The sequence below is a fragment of the Lepidochelys kempii genome, chromosome 2 (assembly GCF_965140265.1).
Source record: "Lepidochelys kempii isolate rLepKem1 chromosome 2, rLepKem1.hap2, whole genome shotgun sequence".
Lineage (NCBI taxonomy): Eukaryota > Metazoa > Chordata > Testudines > Cheloniidae > Lepidochelys > Lepidochelys kempii.
In genome coordinates, this window is record NC_133257.1 from 88,312,855 (window position 1) to 88,329,311 (window position 16,457).

The 16,457-nt window shown below is 39.9% G+C and overlaps 1 protein-coding gene across 9 annotated transcripts in view; it reads left to right on the forward strand.

Annotated features, from left to right (window-relative positions):
• PTPRM (protein tyrosine phosphatase receptor type M) overlaps nt 1–16,457 on the forward strand; it is an 832,874-nt gene that overhangs the window by 580,499 nt on the left and 235,918 nt on the right. For 6 of the 9 annotated variants that reach the window (XM_073331568.1, XM_073331567.1, XM_073331560.1 and 3 more), the window contains one exon: nt 400–474. The exons of the other annotated variants lie outside the window; for them this stretch is intronic. In XM_073331568.1, the coding sequence (XP_073187669.1) occupies nt 400–474 (75 nt within the window). The remainder of the gene's footprint in view (nt 1–399; nt 475–16,457) is intronic. 9 annotated transcript variants of the gene reach the window in all.

Below are 16,457 nucleotides of genomic sequence, written 5' to 3' on the forward strand. Positions count from 1 at the left end.
AAATTGGTGTGATTTACCTTGACAAATTAAGGTTGGAGTTATGTGAATAAGCACTGAATTTTTGCAGATTAAATCCAATGATGTGGCCAATGGAGCCAAGCCTCAATCTTTAGTTAATCAGTTTTGTAATTGCTAAATAGTACACTTTGATTCCTTTTTCTGGATGAAGGTTACATACAAAAGCTTATTAATATCACAGAATAACCAAACTAACAAAATAAGAAAAGCTGATGATGAAGAGGCGCTTTCGTGGTTTTTTGTTCATTTGTTTTTGGTTTTGGGGTTTTTTGGTAAAACTTTGAGACAATAATATTGACCAAGATTCTTCTTGCTAGCATAGCTTCAGTCTGGCTTTTTCTTCCTCATGCATGCTGACCTGGAAATCTTCCTTTGCCTTAGCTGCGATAATCGTGACTCAGCTTACAACACCATACATTCGCATCGCCCCTGCTGCAGGCGACGACCAGCTAACAGGTCAGACATTCAAGTATAGACAAGTCATCTTGCACATTTCAGAGTCATTTTCTTTGTTTCGTTTTCCCTCCATGTGTTCTTCATTTTCTGCTCATAGATTGTTTACCACTATGTAGGGTTTTTTGGGGGGGAGGGGGTTTGTCAGCTATTACATCCATTGAATTAAGTTATGTGCTTGGCATCAAAGACTTACACACTTATATCCATGTATGTAAAACAACTCCACTGCATGTTTTCATTGTGTGTTTGATCTTTGGGATGTTCCTTCAAGAAATATAGCTGTCCTAGCTTTGCAGCAGTTGTAACATCAGTCAGGGTTTTTATATAAGTATGTGTGTGGGTGTGTGTATCTATTTTTTCCTGCATTATTAGATCAAGGCATTGTGGTTATCATCTTGTTGATTTATTTGGGGTCAGAGAGGGACACTTTCATAAATCAGAAAATATTGTGGTTGGTTTTTTTAACTGCAGAGTGGTTTGAAGATAGTTGTATCTAACAGAACTTCAATGTACATAACATTAAAGATAAAGAAATAAAATAAAAACATTGATCACTGATGGGTCTTCGATTTAAAAGAAAAAGGCCTACAAAGTGACATACAGAAATGCACAAAGTTATAAGGTTTTTAAATCTAATTTACAAAATAAATTCAGTACACATGTGAGACCATTATTAGGCTATGGTTTGCCCAAGGCCAGTTCAGAATGTAGCAAAAAATCCTTATGAATATGGGGAAATTATTCATTTTCTCATAAAATAAACACACTCATAAAGCTTTTGAGGAATTTGGAAACCAGTGTATTCTGAAACAGAAGAAAAGTGCATTAAATTATTTTAAGGTGAATTTGATGGAATATGTAATATAGGAAGTTAGATCTGCTCCATCAACATGTGGTGCTATGATAAACCCATAGCCATTTCCAAAATTACTAGCATAATTACTTGGGAAGGATCCAAATGTTGCTGTTGGAAGGGAAGAAAACAGTTCAAATGTTTTGGCATCTGGATACTGTTACAGCCAACCAGAGAGAGAGAGAGTTAAATGATATCAACATAACATAGAAAGGCAGATGATCCACCATTGTTGTGTATATATATTTATATATTATTTATGATTATATAAGACTCAAGCCTTCACTTAAATTAGTTTGTTTGTAGTTGACAAACTGTTAACTGATTCATATACAATTATTTCTATTGAAAATAAGGAGAAAAATGTGGTGAGAAGATGCAGGGGGTAAGGGAAATACAAGCTAAATATCTTACCTCTTTGAAGCACTGTCCACAGGCATTTTCAAAACTTACATTCTCTGGGTTCTTTTCTGGAGAATAAAAGTAAAGCTTTGAAGAGACAAGGAAGGTCTCTTCCACTTACTTCAGCAAGTTCTGACGACTTTGGCACAAGAATGAAATGTGCTTACGTAGACATTCTCTATTTTGAGGATTAAAGCTTTTTATTGATGCAAAACTTAGTAGCTACAGAAACTCAGTGAAAGATGTCCACTTTGCAAGAGAGAAATGTTTACAAAGTTAACACAGAGAACAGGAGATATCATAGTTGTAAATACCAAAGTACTTAATTTGCTGCTTTCTCGATGGATACTTCATAACAAAACAAAAGTGGCTAAGGCCACTCCTAGTAACCCTCATGCTTCAACTGCCTTCAGATATGCTGCTTTTACAGTTTTTCAAATTTTCAGTTACTGCGCAATAATAATTTGTACAGTAAAAGAAAAGACATCAAATAATAAGTGGGCAGCTAAAAGGGAAGAAGTATCTGCTCAGTTTCCCTGAATAGATCCCTCCCTAATAGTTCTGCTGCAAAGAAGAGTGAGGGACAAACAAGCAATGGACCCTGACCACAAACCCTGTGAATCCCAAGACAACAGCAGGAGGCCAGGCTCATCCACTGAGATATGTATGCCTTCATGCTTTCTCTGGGTCTCCAGCAAATTCCCCTCTCAATGGCAGTGATTTGACTCTAATAGAACCAAGTTATAAAGACTTATGCTCCCAGTTTTCCCCTTAAAGGGAATTCCCACTTTTGAAGGGGGTGAGTCCATATTTAATTGCCTCCCTCACCAACGCTGGGCATGAGGAAGCAGGGAACGATGTGCGTACTCCTTTGGGACATCCATTGCCCATCCACTGCCCTTGTACCGACTTCTGGGTTGTGAAGGTCCCTCTTTGGATTGAGAGGAAACACTGTCAAAGAGGTGTTTGAGCACCCTTTCTGCATGGAAGAATTAGCCTGTGGAGAGTCTTCTCCATGGGGGGATTTTAGTGATATGATTGGATTATTGCTTACTGTGAGGCTTGCATTGTAAATCAGGTTGCATAGCATTTTCTGTTATAACACCCTGTTTCCCCTGCTTGTATATTTCAACATATAACTTTTGTGATTGAAAATGTCCCTGCTTGTTTCCACCCAAAAGTGATTTCTGATTTTTAACACCTTGGGGTGGGGGGGAATTTCCATTTGTTTTTGAATTGTGGGAAATGGAAGGAAAATGCTTCTCCCACAGTTTAAACTAAAAATCCTGACCACCTTCCTAAACACTGGTAAAGCCAGCTGCTCTCCCTGCTCAACTAAACCAACCTGGTTCAACTCAGCTCTCAGTACAAACCTTCCCCAACTCAGCTCTTTCCCTCCTCTGTCAGCAACCTGTCCTGGCACTCCCTGATATTGTTTGTCTCTCATCATTAGTCTTTCATGCTGTCCTTCCCCTCTCTTCCCCCCTTCCGATATATAAAAGAAGAGGACTGCCAGGTTTAGGAACAGCCCCCCTTCACCTTACAGCCTCTCCATGGCCTGGATCGTACGACTGGAGGCAGCCGCAAGTGGCAGTTCTCCTTTGGCTGCTGCTAAATGCCTTGGATGAAACTGGGACTACGTTAGTACCACATAGTGGGTTGCCGGGGCAACTGTTCAGTTTTGTCAGCAACTGGGGAAAATAGGCAAATAAAGCTGACAGAATTGATCAGTGAATATATTATTATCAGTAGCTGGATGATGCAGGGACTTTTTTTTCAATTTGAACATTACAAAAATAATTAACTTAGTTCACCCATACGGTCAGAAGGATAGGGAGATAGTTCAGTATATTGTATCTGTCCATCGTATGCCAGTAGAATTGACTGCATATACATGGAACAGAAAGTATTTCTTACAGACCAATTACTATATTGTCTGGCCCTGATTTTTAGACCATAACATGGGCTCCATGTTTGCACCTGCAATGGTTGGCAGATGTGATTGGTGTCATCTACAGGTTTAACTACCTGTTTGTACCTGCGTATTATGTAGCTAAGCGTCTAAATGGCATCGGTTGTACTTGCCGTTATTTGCAAATTGGGGGCACAAAAATCCAGCAAAATAAATATATTATTATTATGAACTGGATTAAATCTTGTTATGGGTTGAGTTAAAACCTCGCTATGTGTGAACACACTCTTCATTTAAGTTAGTTGTCAGAGGCCATTAAGGGTCCATACCTAAAACAAGGCATAATGGAGTCTGGCCAGAAACTAGCACCATGTAGGCATAGGGTTTCGCTGCGTGTTGTTTTAACCATGTGCATGTATGTATCTGTGGATGAGCAAAAAGTCTAGTGAAGTTGTTGGGAGCGGGAGGAGAGACGAAGAGCAGACAACAAACAGAGAGGCTTGGAAGCAGGAAGTAAGCCAAGAAGCAGTCTGTAAGAACGGTGTGACAGTGGAGAAGTCTACAGTAAGGTTCCGAGTCTGGTGCTGGTTAAAGAGGCTTGGGGCTGTAAACAAAGAAGCTATCCCCTGTGTTTTGGTTCCTCCTTCATTTGGAGAAGAAGGACTTTGTACATTCTTTGTAAATAAACATGCTTGCATCAAAGAAAATACCAGACTTCATCATCCATTTCTGCTCCGAGCTGAAACATCCCCAGGGCCCCAAACTTTGACTAGCTGCACAGGTTAAAAAGGGGCAATACTGTGAACATAGTAAAACCCCATTTTCCAACCACCCTTAACCAAAACTCACTCATGTGTGAATCTAGAGTAAGCTCCCTCATTGTAAATCACTTACCTAAGCCACTCTGGATGTTTAGATATTTTGAAGTTCTCAAAATATTTCTGGTAGACAGGTTTGTATTTATATATATTTTTCATTTGCTATTGAAAGTTGAAGATGAAATTCATATGTTCTCATACTTAGGGGAAAAAATCAAGGACAACATGAAAAATGTCGTCTGAAAATAAACACACAAGAAATTAGTACATACATTGTGTATTAGAATAAAATAAGAATTATTTTGGGATTAAAGCAGAGTGACACATAAGAGACGGCTGTAAGATACTGCACCTTGCTTCACCATTTTGTAAGACACTTCATTCAACAGTTTCAGAATGTCCATATTTGGTATTCTTTGGGCCCTCATCTCTTTTCCTCCTTCCAACATTTTAATGAAATAACATGCTTGGAGTTAGGATTAAAATGTTTCATGTTTGAATGCATGTTCCTTAAGTGTTGTAAAGTGTGTGGGCTACTTACTTTTAAATTAAAAAATTTTCATTTATGATTTAGTAGCACAGATACCTACTGTACCAGATACTATTCAGATTGATTTCCATCAACACACTGTTTCTGTCAACCACTGTTTGTTACACATGCAGCTGGAAGGCTAAACTTTGTGTTGCAGTGTCTTTGTAAATGTGATGATTCACATTCAAACAAGATACATCAGAGGCTTTTTGTAATTTCTCGTTAGAATAAAAATACTTTTTAAGATTAGAAAAACTAAAAAATAGTGACACTCATAAAGCTTAAATTAATTACACTGTAGATAACTGAAGGTCTAGATAAGCAGTGTAGTTTAGAACCATGTTATAAACTGATACAAAACTAATCCCAATTGTTTTGTTTTTTTCTGCCTTATGGAATTATTGGCCGAATAACATTTAGAGATTTATCAAAATGTGAAATTTACCACATGAGAGTTATTGGAATACACTGGGCCAAATTCTGCTCTCAGTCATTACAATGTAAATCTGGAGTAAAGTCATTGACTGACTGAATTGAGATCTAGATTGATTTTTTTGTGTGTGTGTGTCAGTGGATTTACTCTGGATTTACACTAGTATTACTGATAGCACAATTTCGCATTAAATGTTTGTTAAAACAAACTATAGCATTGTGAATTTGGGAAGGATTATTTTCCCATTTATCTGTGTCATTAGACAGGACCTCCTAGGAGGAGGAGGAGTGACATTTTTCCAATAATTGTGATACAAAGTCTAGCTGCTAACAATAATAAAAAGAAGTTAATTTGTCATTCTGTTTAAAATGTTGATCCTCTACTGGAGCATTAAGTAAGCAGGTCAGGGAATCTACACAATCACCAAATGTACCTTCCCTTTTCCCTGCAATCCCTCCAGCAGAGTACCGTCCTAGCAGCAAAAATGTGATGGATCTTAACTGAAGTCAAATGCCATCTATATAGTAATCATAAAAAATGTCCTTATGAGTGACACAAATTGAAGCTGTATACCCCCTTTCCCATATAGAGACCCCCTCATCCAGATCAGTTTCTTTGTCTGAATCCTCCTCCCATCTTTTCATCTGGGTTGTTTTCTTATCAACATCTTTTTCAGTCAAAAAGGTGTGTAGCTCAGACATAAAACTTTTTGTTCCAGCTTGCATCTTGGTCAACTCCTCAAATGTGGTTAATGGTGTAGATAGAGCTGCCTTGTATTCAGATTTCACAATAAAATATTTGACTTGTAAATATTTAAAGTACAGGATCTTTATATTATTTACATTATTACATATATCTTGGTGTGATTTCAAATCAAGACCAAGGAACAGCTGTCTCTAAGGTGTCACAAGTACTCCTTTTCTTTTTGTCCAAATTGAGTAATCTCAGCTCTTACCCACAATGAACAGTCACTTTGCTTTTTCCTTGGGAAAAACTTTGAATTATTAATGAAAAGGAAGAGGCCTCAGCGATAGGAATTTAAAAAATTTATCCAAAGCTGCTAAGGTGGTCTGGATGAATGGATGATTCTTTTATTTTTGGAGACATAGATATCTTTTTAATCCAACAATTACTCTGAATAGCTACATTTGGGTTTCAGTGTTGTTTGAGTTTTACCCAGTGTGTGGATGGTTTATTTTAATCCAATTGATCACATCTTTTAGTTGAGATGTATAACAATAATAAGCCAAATTAGGGAAAGCTAGTTCACCCCACTTTGTAGACTTATACAGATCTATAGAATACACCCTTTGTCTTTTGTGTTTCTCTCTGAATTTTAATACTGCAACCCGCCATGTTTTTAATATTATGTCAGGGATACCAATAGGGATGCACTGAAACAAAAATAACTTTGGGAGGACAAAAAGAAAAGGAGTACTTGTGGCACCTTAGAGACTAATTGAGGCTACCCTACCTGGCCAAGAAATTTCATATTTATCCCATTCCTCCATTTATTCCTTTTATTATTGTGTTCCACAGTGGGGGGTAATTGCCTTAAAATGCAGTTTCTACACCATATCTATTCCTACATATTTTAAAGATTCCTTTATCCATTTAAATGTATGTACCTGACAACAGTTAGATGTGACTCTTTTGGGAAAATTAATTCCTAAAGTTTCAGATTTATCATAGTTTATTTGGAAGCCTGAAACCTGACCAAATTCAATTGTCCTGTAACTTTTAATGAGGCTTCTGGATCCTGCAAATACAACAAGGCATTGTCATATACAACGCTGTTTTGCATTTGGATGTACCTTACCAAGGGGCTGTTTCTCACCTTTTTTGCAAAAGACTCCATTGCCAAAGCAAACAGGGGGGCTAACAAGAAACCCTGTCCTGTACCCTAGACCAGTGGTTTTCAAACTTTTTTTCTGGGGACCTAGTTGAAGAAAATTGTTGATGCCCGTGACCGCATCAGAGCTGGGGATGACGGGTTTGGGGTGTGGGAAGGGCTCAAGGCTGCGGAATGAGGGGTTCAGCGTGTAGGAGGGGGCTCTGGGCTAGGGCAGGGGGTTGGGGTGGGGAGGGGGTCAGAGCTCTGGATTGGGAATGTAGGCTCTGGACTGGGGCCAGGGATGAGAGGTTTGGGGTGCAGGAAGGGGTTCTAGGTTTGGGGGGCTCAAGGCTGGGGCACAGGGTTGGGGTGCGGACTTACCTCCTAGGCAGGGGGGCCATGGGGCTCCGTGCACTTCCTGCCTGTCCTGGCACCGCAGACTGTGCTGTGCCCCGGAAGCGGCCAGCAGCAGGTCCAGCTCCTAGGCGCGGTTCTGCACGACTTTCGCCCCCAGACACTGCTTCCCCACACACACACACACGGTTCCCATTGATCGGTTCCCGGCCAATGGGAGTACGGAGCCGGTGCTCGGGGTGGAGGCAGCTTGCAGAGCCCCGTGACCCTTCCGCCTATGGGCTGGACCGCAGCGTGGTGTCGGAACAGGTAGGCACTAGCCTACCTTAGCTGGGCAGCACCGTCTACAGGACTTTTAATGTCCCGGTCAGCAGTGCTGACCAGAGCAAGGCGATCCAGTGCCTTACATGCCGTGACCCACGGTTTGGAAAAACACTGCCCTAGACATATTAAAAGGGGGAGATTGATGTCCATTAACCAATGAAAAGGTCGAGAATCAGTATATAGGCATGATATGCCAATATAAAACTGATTTCCATAACCAAACCTTGTCCAAATCTGTCTGAATTACTCCCACTGCAACTGGTTGAGAGTTTTTTCAGTGTCCAAAGAAAGCAGAGTGCAGGAAAAATAGCCAGAATTAACATCATAGATCAAATTCAGAGTTCTTTTGATATTATCAGATAGATGACTATGAACAACGAACCCAGATTGGTCAGGGTGAACATATATGGGCAAGATGACAATCCATTTGCTAGTCTTTTAGCATCACATTAATTAAAGAAAGAGGTCTGTGATACATATCAGGCATGATGAGATTGTTATCTTATCTTTGAGTTCACGTATTCTGAAAATTTTCCACCATCGATGACCTTTCTCCAAATTTGGAATGGTTATGATAATTCTGAAGTCAAACTTACTTCAGGAGGGGAGATCTGGGTCTCCTGCTATTTTGTTATTAACTTCACCTGTAATATAAATTGCAGCACTAAATTCAGTGTAATGTTGTACCCATTAAGTATACTTTATTCACATAGAGTAAAATATCCTGGGGGCTATACAGCCCAGTTTCCATTTAACTGTATTCCTTTATCATTGTAACCACATGACTATAATATCCATTATTTATTGAAATGTCTTAGCAAATCATTTTCTTTGGGATCTGGACTGCTTCTTCTGCTCTCATTTCTGTCATGGTGTCTTCCTGCTGCATCTGTTTCAAGCAATTCCATTTCTCTTTGCTCTTACCAATTCCCAGTGATTTGGTGGTGACCTGTGGGACCGATGCCTTTGATCCCATTCAGATTGTTCTTGAGCTGATTTGTCTATTCCAGTGTCCATAAAAGTACCTGTTCCCCTTCTTTTGGATCTGAGCTGTACATATTTGTACATTTAATGGACAGTCTGGATAGGAACCCCCATTTGTATCTTCTATTGTTCTTTCTAAGAATTGTGGTCACCTGGCAGAGTTTTCTTCACTTCTAAGGGTTGAGGTTGCAAGATCAGGGAAAATCTGTATTGGCTGGTTTAGAATCATCTGTGGTTCAGTTCTCTCCCTCATTGCCCTCAGTAGCTTATCCTTGTCTTCATAGTAGTGTAGGCCGACGATCACCTCTCTAGGTCTGGAGCCTGCTGGGGGTCTGGGGAAAAGGGATCTGGAAGCCTCTCAATATGAATATAATCCTTATTGCTGAGTTTTAATATGTCATGGAAAATATTGTTCAATGTGTCCAGCAATTTCTCCCTTCAATCTCCTCTGGAATACCTTTAATCCTTGTGGTGCTCTTGTATTCTCTATTTTCCATGTCCTCCAGTTTTAATTCTGTTTCTTTTTATCTTTTTTCAGTTATTTGGATTCTTTCATCTAGGTTAATAATGCTGTCTCATTGCTTGTTGAATTTCTGATATTTTCCAATTAATCTAATTAATTTCATTTTTTATATCGTTAATGTCAGCCTGGTACTCTTCCCTCATCTCCTTATTCATCTTTTTGATTTGTAACAGCAGGTCTTCAGGTCAAATGTAGTGACTGATGCTTCTCCACTCATCTACATAGTTTGTTTTGCTGGAGGGGGAGTTACTCCCTTTCGTGGTCATGTCTTTGTTACGTTTTTTTGGAGGAAGGGGCATGGGGGGGTCTTTAGGTCTACTTGTCTTTCCTCTGTGCTTGTTACACCTTTCTCAAGATGCTGCTCCCACCCTCCCCGATTCACATGTACTGTGACACGATGAAATCTGAAGCACTGCTTTGGGTAACTAAGAACCCATGCTTTGTTGACAATACAACACCGCTATTTACAGATGTTACTGCAGGATGAACACAGTCATGAGCTTATTCTTGCCTTGATACTTCGACATAGCTCCCATTGACATCTATGGGAGTTGTGCACAGTTGTCAAGAAGAGACTGAACACCTTCTGTTGTGAAATGTCAAAGTAATGTACAGGGTCACTTCCTTGCATGACAAGGAAGCCATGTGAGAGAGGATCTCCATACTGAAATTCCGATCCCGTTTTTTTCCTTTAGAGCTCCAACATTCTCATTTGTTATGCTGGTAGTAGTTCAAGGATTCTGATCCTCCCTGTTCAGCTGGGCAGAATGTAAAGTGAGAAGAACATTTTCTACTTTCTGCAACACCCGCTGAGTGCATTTTAATGGGCTGGAGTGTCGCTTGTGATTTATTGCCCTTTTTGTTCTTTTATGTGTTTTGCTATGGCAGTTTCATCTATAAAACAAAATAGTTACAAGAAAATGTTAAGGCGTGCCATGGGAGCCACCTTTTTCTTTTTTTGCAATGTACTACTGAGGTATTCTCAGGGTCAGGTATTCTCCTTCAGAAACAGTGCCGCAAAAGCAAGTAGTATTTTAAACATAGGCAAGTTTTCCATGTGTAGCACAAACAAAGCAGCTAAAATTAAAACAATTATACTGAGGGAATAGAATGATAACACTGATGGCTATTTTCACCAGAAGTGCTGAAGCACAGAATCCAACTGTAAACCTGCTCCATTTGTATAAAAATAGGAATCTGAATTGATTAGAAGTCAATTGATAGTGTGGTAATGTCCACAATATTAAGACTTTTTTTTACTTTTTTTTATTGTGATAAGGATTTGTGGGAGGTTCTGTCATCAGAGGAATCAATACAGTTCTGCTGCATGGTTAGGAGAGTAGGGAACAAGATTTGGAGAACCCATGCAAGGAATCCTCCTTAGGTACTGCATGCATATAGTCACCAAAGGGGCAGATTCACAGCAAGGGTAAAGAAGGAATCACAAATCTACCAGCCATTCTCCCTACATGGTGGAGGCAACCAGAAACAAGCCTACTACTGCAGGTCATAGAATGTATCATCAGGAGCAGATCCACTGCTGATTTGTGGCCTGGAAGAAGATGGTAATTCTTCCCCAGCCCCCAGAAAGGACTCTAGGCCACAAACCAGTTATTTAGGCTTTGTGCTGGAAAGTGAGCATTAGTGCATTTGCTCAGAAGAGCTGAAGATTGATGGGTCTCATAATCAGTATGGAGGCTGTTTTCAATCCCTTAAAGACACAGCTAACTGATCTGGAATTTTGTGGATTCCAGACCAGGTCTAAGAGAAGAATTTGGCCTTACATACTTGTAAAATGTCTGTTTTTGGCACAAAGGTAATTGAAGCCAGCAAAACGTGCCCATTTTGTCCATTCAAATTTGGAAAAAAAAAATCAGTTCAGTCAGTAATTTGCAATCCAGTGTGAAAGCAGTTGTTATTTTTTTCCTTTCTCATCATTTTGAAAAATGGAAAGGTAAAAAACTTGAAGTAAAAGCAAAAAATATGAATGAGCCGAGCACAACAGTATAAACTATAACAAATTAGATAAATCTCTACCATTTGTATGGTACAGATTGACATTGTATCTCATCCAAAATGTGTGAGCTTCAACAACAGACTGGAGTAGCAGCTAGTACAAATACAAGAGCATAAAATCATGAATTAATTTTTAGAGAATGTTTATGTATCATGTAGTCTGCAGTTTCACTGTTTATGTGAAAAATTATGCCTCTGATTATTGCTTTCCAAAATTGAACATGGTCTGCATTGCCCCACAGTAGAAAATTAAGGAGAGGCAAGGGAAGAGTGAGAAATTCTGAAGTGTAATCAGAATATAAAGAAAAGAGTGTGAATTCAATTTTTTCCATCTGTAGTTATTGACTATATTAATAAATTGTAAACAATAAGAAAGGCAATTTAAAGAGAACTTTGGACTTGTTTGGGTAAGATATGTAGTTCTGAGGTGATGCAAATCTGACAAGATTTGTCACTGAATTATAACAAATGGGTAATAGAACATTATAATATTTCATTGAGGCATTTAAATTACTATCAGTACAAAGCATTAAGAGTGTACTACAATAAATAGAGGCTATAGTGTATAGAAAGGGACAGCAAGCAGGAGGGCATTACTCTTTTGCTGTAACCAAGAGGACCAAAGTGCATGCCACTTTGGCAAAATAATGTTATGACAGAGTTAGCATATCACTCACATGGCTTCTGGACTCCATGAAAAGAATTAAAATGTTAATACATAATATCTGCGGCAACGTTATCCCCATGCATTATACTGAAAATGTGCATCTTTAATAATGAGAGTTAGACTGTGATAATGGATGACTTTAGAACACTGTAATTGTTAGGGTGGTAATTAAGTGTGTGTGTGTGTGTGTATTTTCAAACATATTTCTCCTAAACTTTGAACTTCCATGTACTTTTTCATCATTTCACCTCCCATTATTGCTGATAACTACGAAGTTTGTATGTAAATAGAAACATCTCAAGTGAGCCAGGGCTGATTTACAGTTTTGCATCAAAGCCATATGGATTTTACAGACTCATGGTTCTGAAGACAAACCAAGTAAAATGCAGCAATTTTGACTAAGTTCTGCTTTCATCTTTTCTATTAGTTCAGACTTGAAACTCAAAGTGAAGCACAGGAGGCGATGCAAATTTGTGTAAGTCAGAACCAAAGAAATTATACATGAAAACCCTGTGAAACAAAGTACCCATATTTCATACAAGCCTAGTTTTGGTATCATTGAATAAGACAGCTTCTGTTTATGACTAATTATTGTGATAATTAGCAGTGAAGGGAAAGGAGCTATAGGAAAAAATTACTATTTAAAGTATTCTTGCTAAAATGTGATAGTTTAGAAAGTTTCCCCTGGTCCCTAAAAGACTGCAACCAATTTATGAGAAATGAAGTGTAAATCAGTAATAAGCAATTATGCATTCAGAGGGGTCTATTCTTGTTGATACGTTTAACGTTGCTTCAAATTGGACAGTTCTTTTATTGCCAAAACTGCAAATGTTTCTGATATTTGCACAAATACAACATAAGTACTGTAATCTAGCTACGGAGGCAGATTTCTGTGGAATTATTTTTCCTCCCTTATACTTTTTAACTCCAGTTTCCTTTCCCAAGCTTCTCTTTTTCTCATCCAAAACTTGGATGAAACCTTCTACAGCTATGTATTTCAAAGCTGAAATTGAATGGAAATGAAAAGAATAATGAAAAGATATTTTGTCTTTTTGTCCAACATTTTAAAAAGGAAGTCTCTTGCATATTTTTATTCTATCACAGATAATACTTCTTTGCTGTTGTAATACTGTGGCTTCCATTATGCCCTCCTCCAAGGAAACCCAAAAGTGGTGAATGGAAGAGTCAGGGAATTATGAGAGACTGACTTGGCAACATTGCTAGTGAAGCCTCTTAATAGATGGCAGGGAGGCTGGGGGTGGTGGTTGTGGGGTAGACAAAGAGTGCAGGCTTTCAATCTATACATGGGGAAATGATGACTTAGATCGGAGATGAAAGGCTGTCCAGTTTTAGAGCTGGGGACTGAGCTCTGCCCTGCCCTGCCCTGCCCTGCCCTGCCCTGCTGCCTCCTGCTACCCCCCTGGCAGCACAAAAATAGAGCTTGCTGCCATTGACAGTGGGATTGAATGCTCTTTGGACTTAACTCTCAAATGGCAATCTGCAGGGGTATGAGAACCCCAACTCCCTATCCACAAAATCCCAAAGAACTCCAGTTAATCAGCTTCTGTTGGATATCAGGCTCTTTGCCTGTACTCCTGAGGCAGATCTGCAGGACCTTGGACTCTTCTGTTCATGGAAGCATTGGGAACAATCCAGCTACCTGTGTCCATGCTAGCAGAACAAAATGTCAAGTGTCTAGTCTTGACCAGTTAAGTTTCAGTCTGTGCAGCTCACTGAGTTTCCAGAGGTGTGGGAGAACTGCATTCCACAGCCTGTGATCTGGTCACATGTGTTTCCCTCCTGATGATGGCAAACTGGGATAGCAGAGCAGAGGGTGAGCTCCTATTGGGGATTGCTGTTATCTCCCCTAAAGAGAGCAGAGTGCCAGTTATCCTTGAGGAAGCTCTCATGTCCCTGAGCCTCAAGACCCATGCTCTTGACACTGACAATCTGGCTAGCTGTAAATTTATTTTAAATATTTGTCTGTGAAAATTGGGGAGAGGTGGAAGCAAGACAAACTCATAGGATGTCTGATTTCCTTGACCTTTCATTTCAGGCCTAGGGTTGGCGCAGAAACTTCTTTTGTGTGTTGGTCAGTGATCTCCCCCAGGCAATGGGTGAAGATCAGGTGTCCATGATGATGATAGTTCCAACCACTGCCTTGATAGCACTGACCATAAGGTGGTGATGGCTTGCCCGTGGACCACAGAAGGAATGGGTGGGGTTACTCTGGACTAAAGTCGATTCCTTTCTTTTACAGGTAAATTTGGGATGATACATTTCTGCCCCAAGAGGTCATCTAGTCTAGTGCCCCAAGTTGAGGGAGGATTAAGAATACCTAGACCATCCCTGAGAGGTGTTTGTCTAACCTATTTTTGAAAACCTCCAGTGATGGGATTCCATAACTTCCCTAGGTAACCTATTCCAGCACTTAACTGTCCTTACAGTTAAAAAGTTTTTCCTACCTAAATCTCTCTAGCTGCAGATTAAGCCCATTACTTCTTGTCCTAACCTCTGTGAACATGGAGAACAATTGATCACTATCCTCTTTATAACAACCTTTTACGTATTTGAAAATTGTTATCAAGTCTCCCCTCAGCCTTCTCTACACTATACACGTTCAGTTCTTTCAATCCTTCCTCATTTTGTTTTCTAAATCTCTGATTATTTTTGTTGCTCTTCTCTGGACTCCCATTTGTTCATATCTTTCTTAAAATGATGTAGCTGAACACTTTACTGTGCCTTGGAGCAGGGCCTCTTGTACACAGAATAGGGCCAAATTCTACAGCAACAACCCCTATGTTTCTCAACATTAACTTATTTTATTATCTTGAAATATCCTCCCCACTGGTCCCCCATGCCTTTGCTCTCCCACAGACACACACAACTATGGCTCACAGGTGAAAATGCTAACTGACATACAATTTGTCTTTTCTTCTTGAGGATGGAATGTTTACCCACGGGAAACTCAGCTACCTGGGCTGTGGTTCCTATGATGTTACCCAGGTAGTTTAGTCTAGATTAATCTCCCCATATGTGCCAGGCAAGTGGGGAGCTTGTAGCTGGCAGCAACAGCACATCTCCCAGGCTTCTCCAGGTCCCAAGTGATGTGCTGTTCTCACGCCAGCCTTCCTCACCAGTCTGTACTTCTGGTTTACCCATTCCATGGGTGCATGCTGGACTCCAGCTCTGGTTGGGGCCTGCAGTGTGATAAAATTAGCTTCCCCTGTGGAGAAAGCTGGACAGCAAGAGGCAGGCAGATGCTAGGAGGACAGGGTGACTGGAAACAAAATGGCTAGCTACAACAGACTAGCAAAGTTTATGGGAAAATTGCTGAATTCCATACTATCTTGGTCAAATGCCAAATTCATTGCTTACAGAATCTGAGTCCATAGGGCAAGACCCCGATTAAAATGAATAGGGCAGTTTACACCTCTCAGAGCTGTTGTTTCAAGCTATCAGCAGACTCACTTGGACATCACAGTGACAGTTTTTAGGGTGTTGGTGTTTGAGTGGTTATCTTCGCAATTGAAAGAAACATTTATTTCTAATAAAAGCTCAGATTCTAGATTACCATTCTGTGGAAAGAGGTGAAATCCATGGCAAATAATGTGGCAGTGGAATCATGTAATGCATATGGCCTGGCATTTGGAGCATGACTAAGAGCTAGCTACCTAAGTCTAAACTGATGGAAGTGCATTGTCATAACCTCCTATTGCCGTTCCATGAGCCTCCTTGATTGGAGGCATGATCTCACCGTACAACTCATGTGATTGCAATTCATGAGGTCTTGTTAGACTTCTGCTGCACTTAGATGACCAGATAGCACCTGTAAACCCAACTGCTTCTTTGCATATGCAGTTGGCCAAGAGGCTTTTAACTTTTATTTCTGATATGGACTTCGCTGCTATAACCCATGTTTTTGTCACTTTAGGATTAGAGTCCTGTAGTGTGCTCTTCAATGGCTGACACTTTGGCCAAGTCCACCCAAGAAAAAAGATATGTTTTAACACATGATAAAATGCACTTTTTTCCTTGGCCTTTAAGGCCTGTAAAATTATTTGAAAATTTAAGCTTGTGGAGAATGGGGCTTCCTGCTTCTTCAGGAAGTTATCTGTACAAGAGCACAGTACATCACAGCTCCATGCTCTGCACTGGCTGCTTATTAGTTTTCTGGTGTAGTCTAGGGTGTTGATTATGACCCACAAATCCCTAATGGTCTGAGGTCTGGCTACATGAGAGACCAGATCTCCCTCCTTGTACCCCCTTTCTTCCAGCACAGGGGAGCGTTTGGGACTATTTTATCACTGTGTGAGGAAGGGAATCTTTCA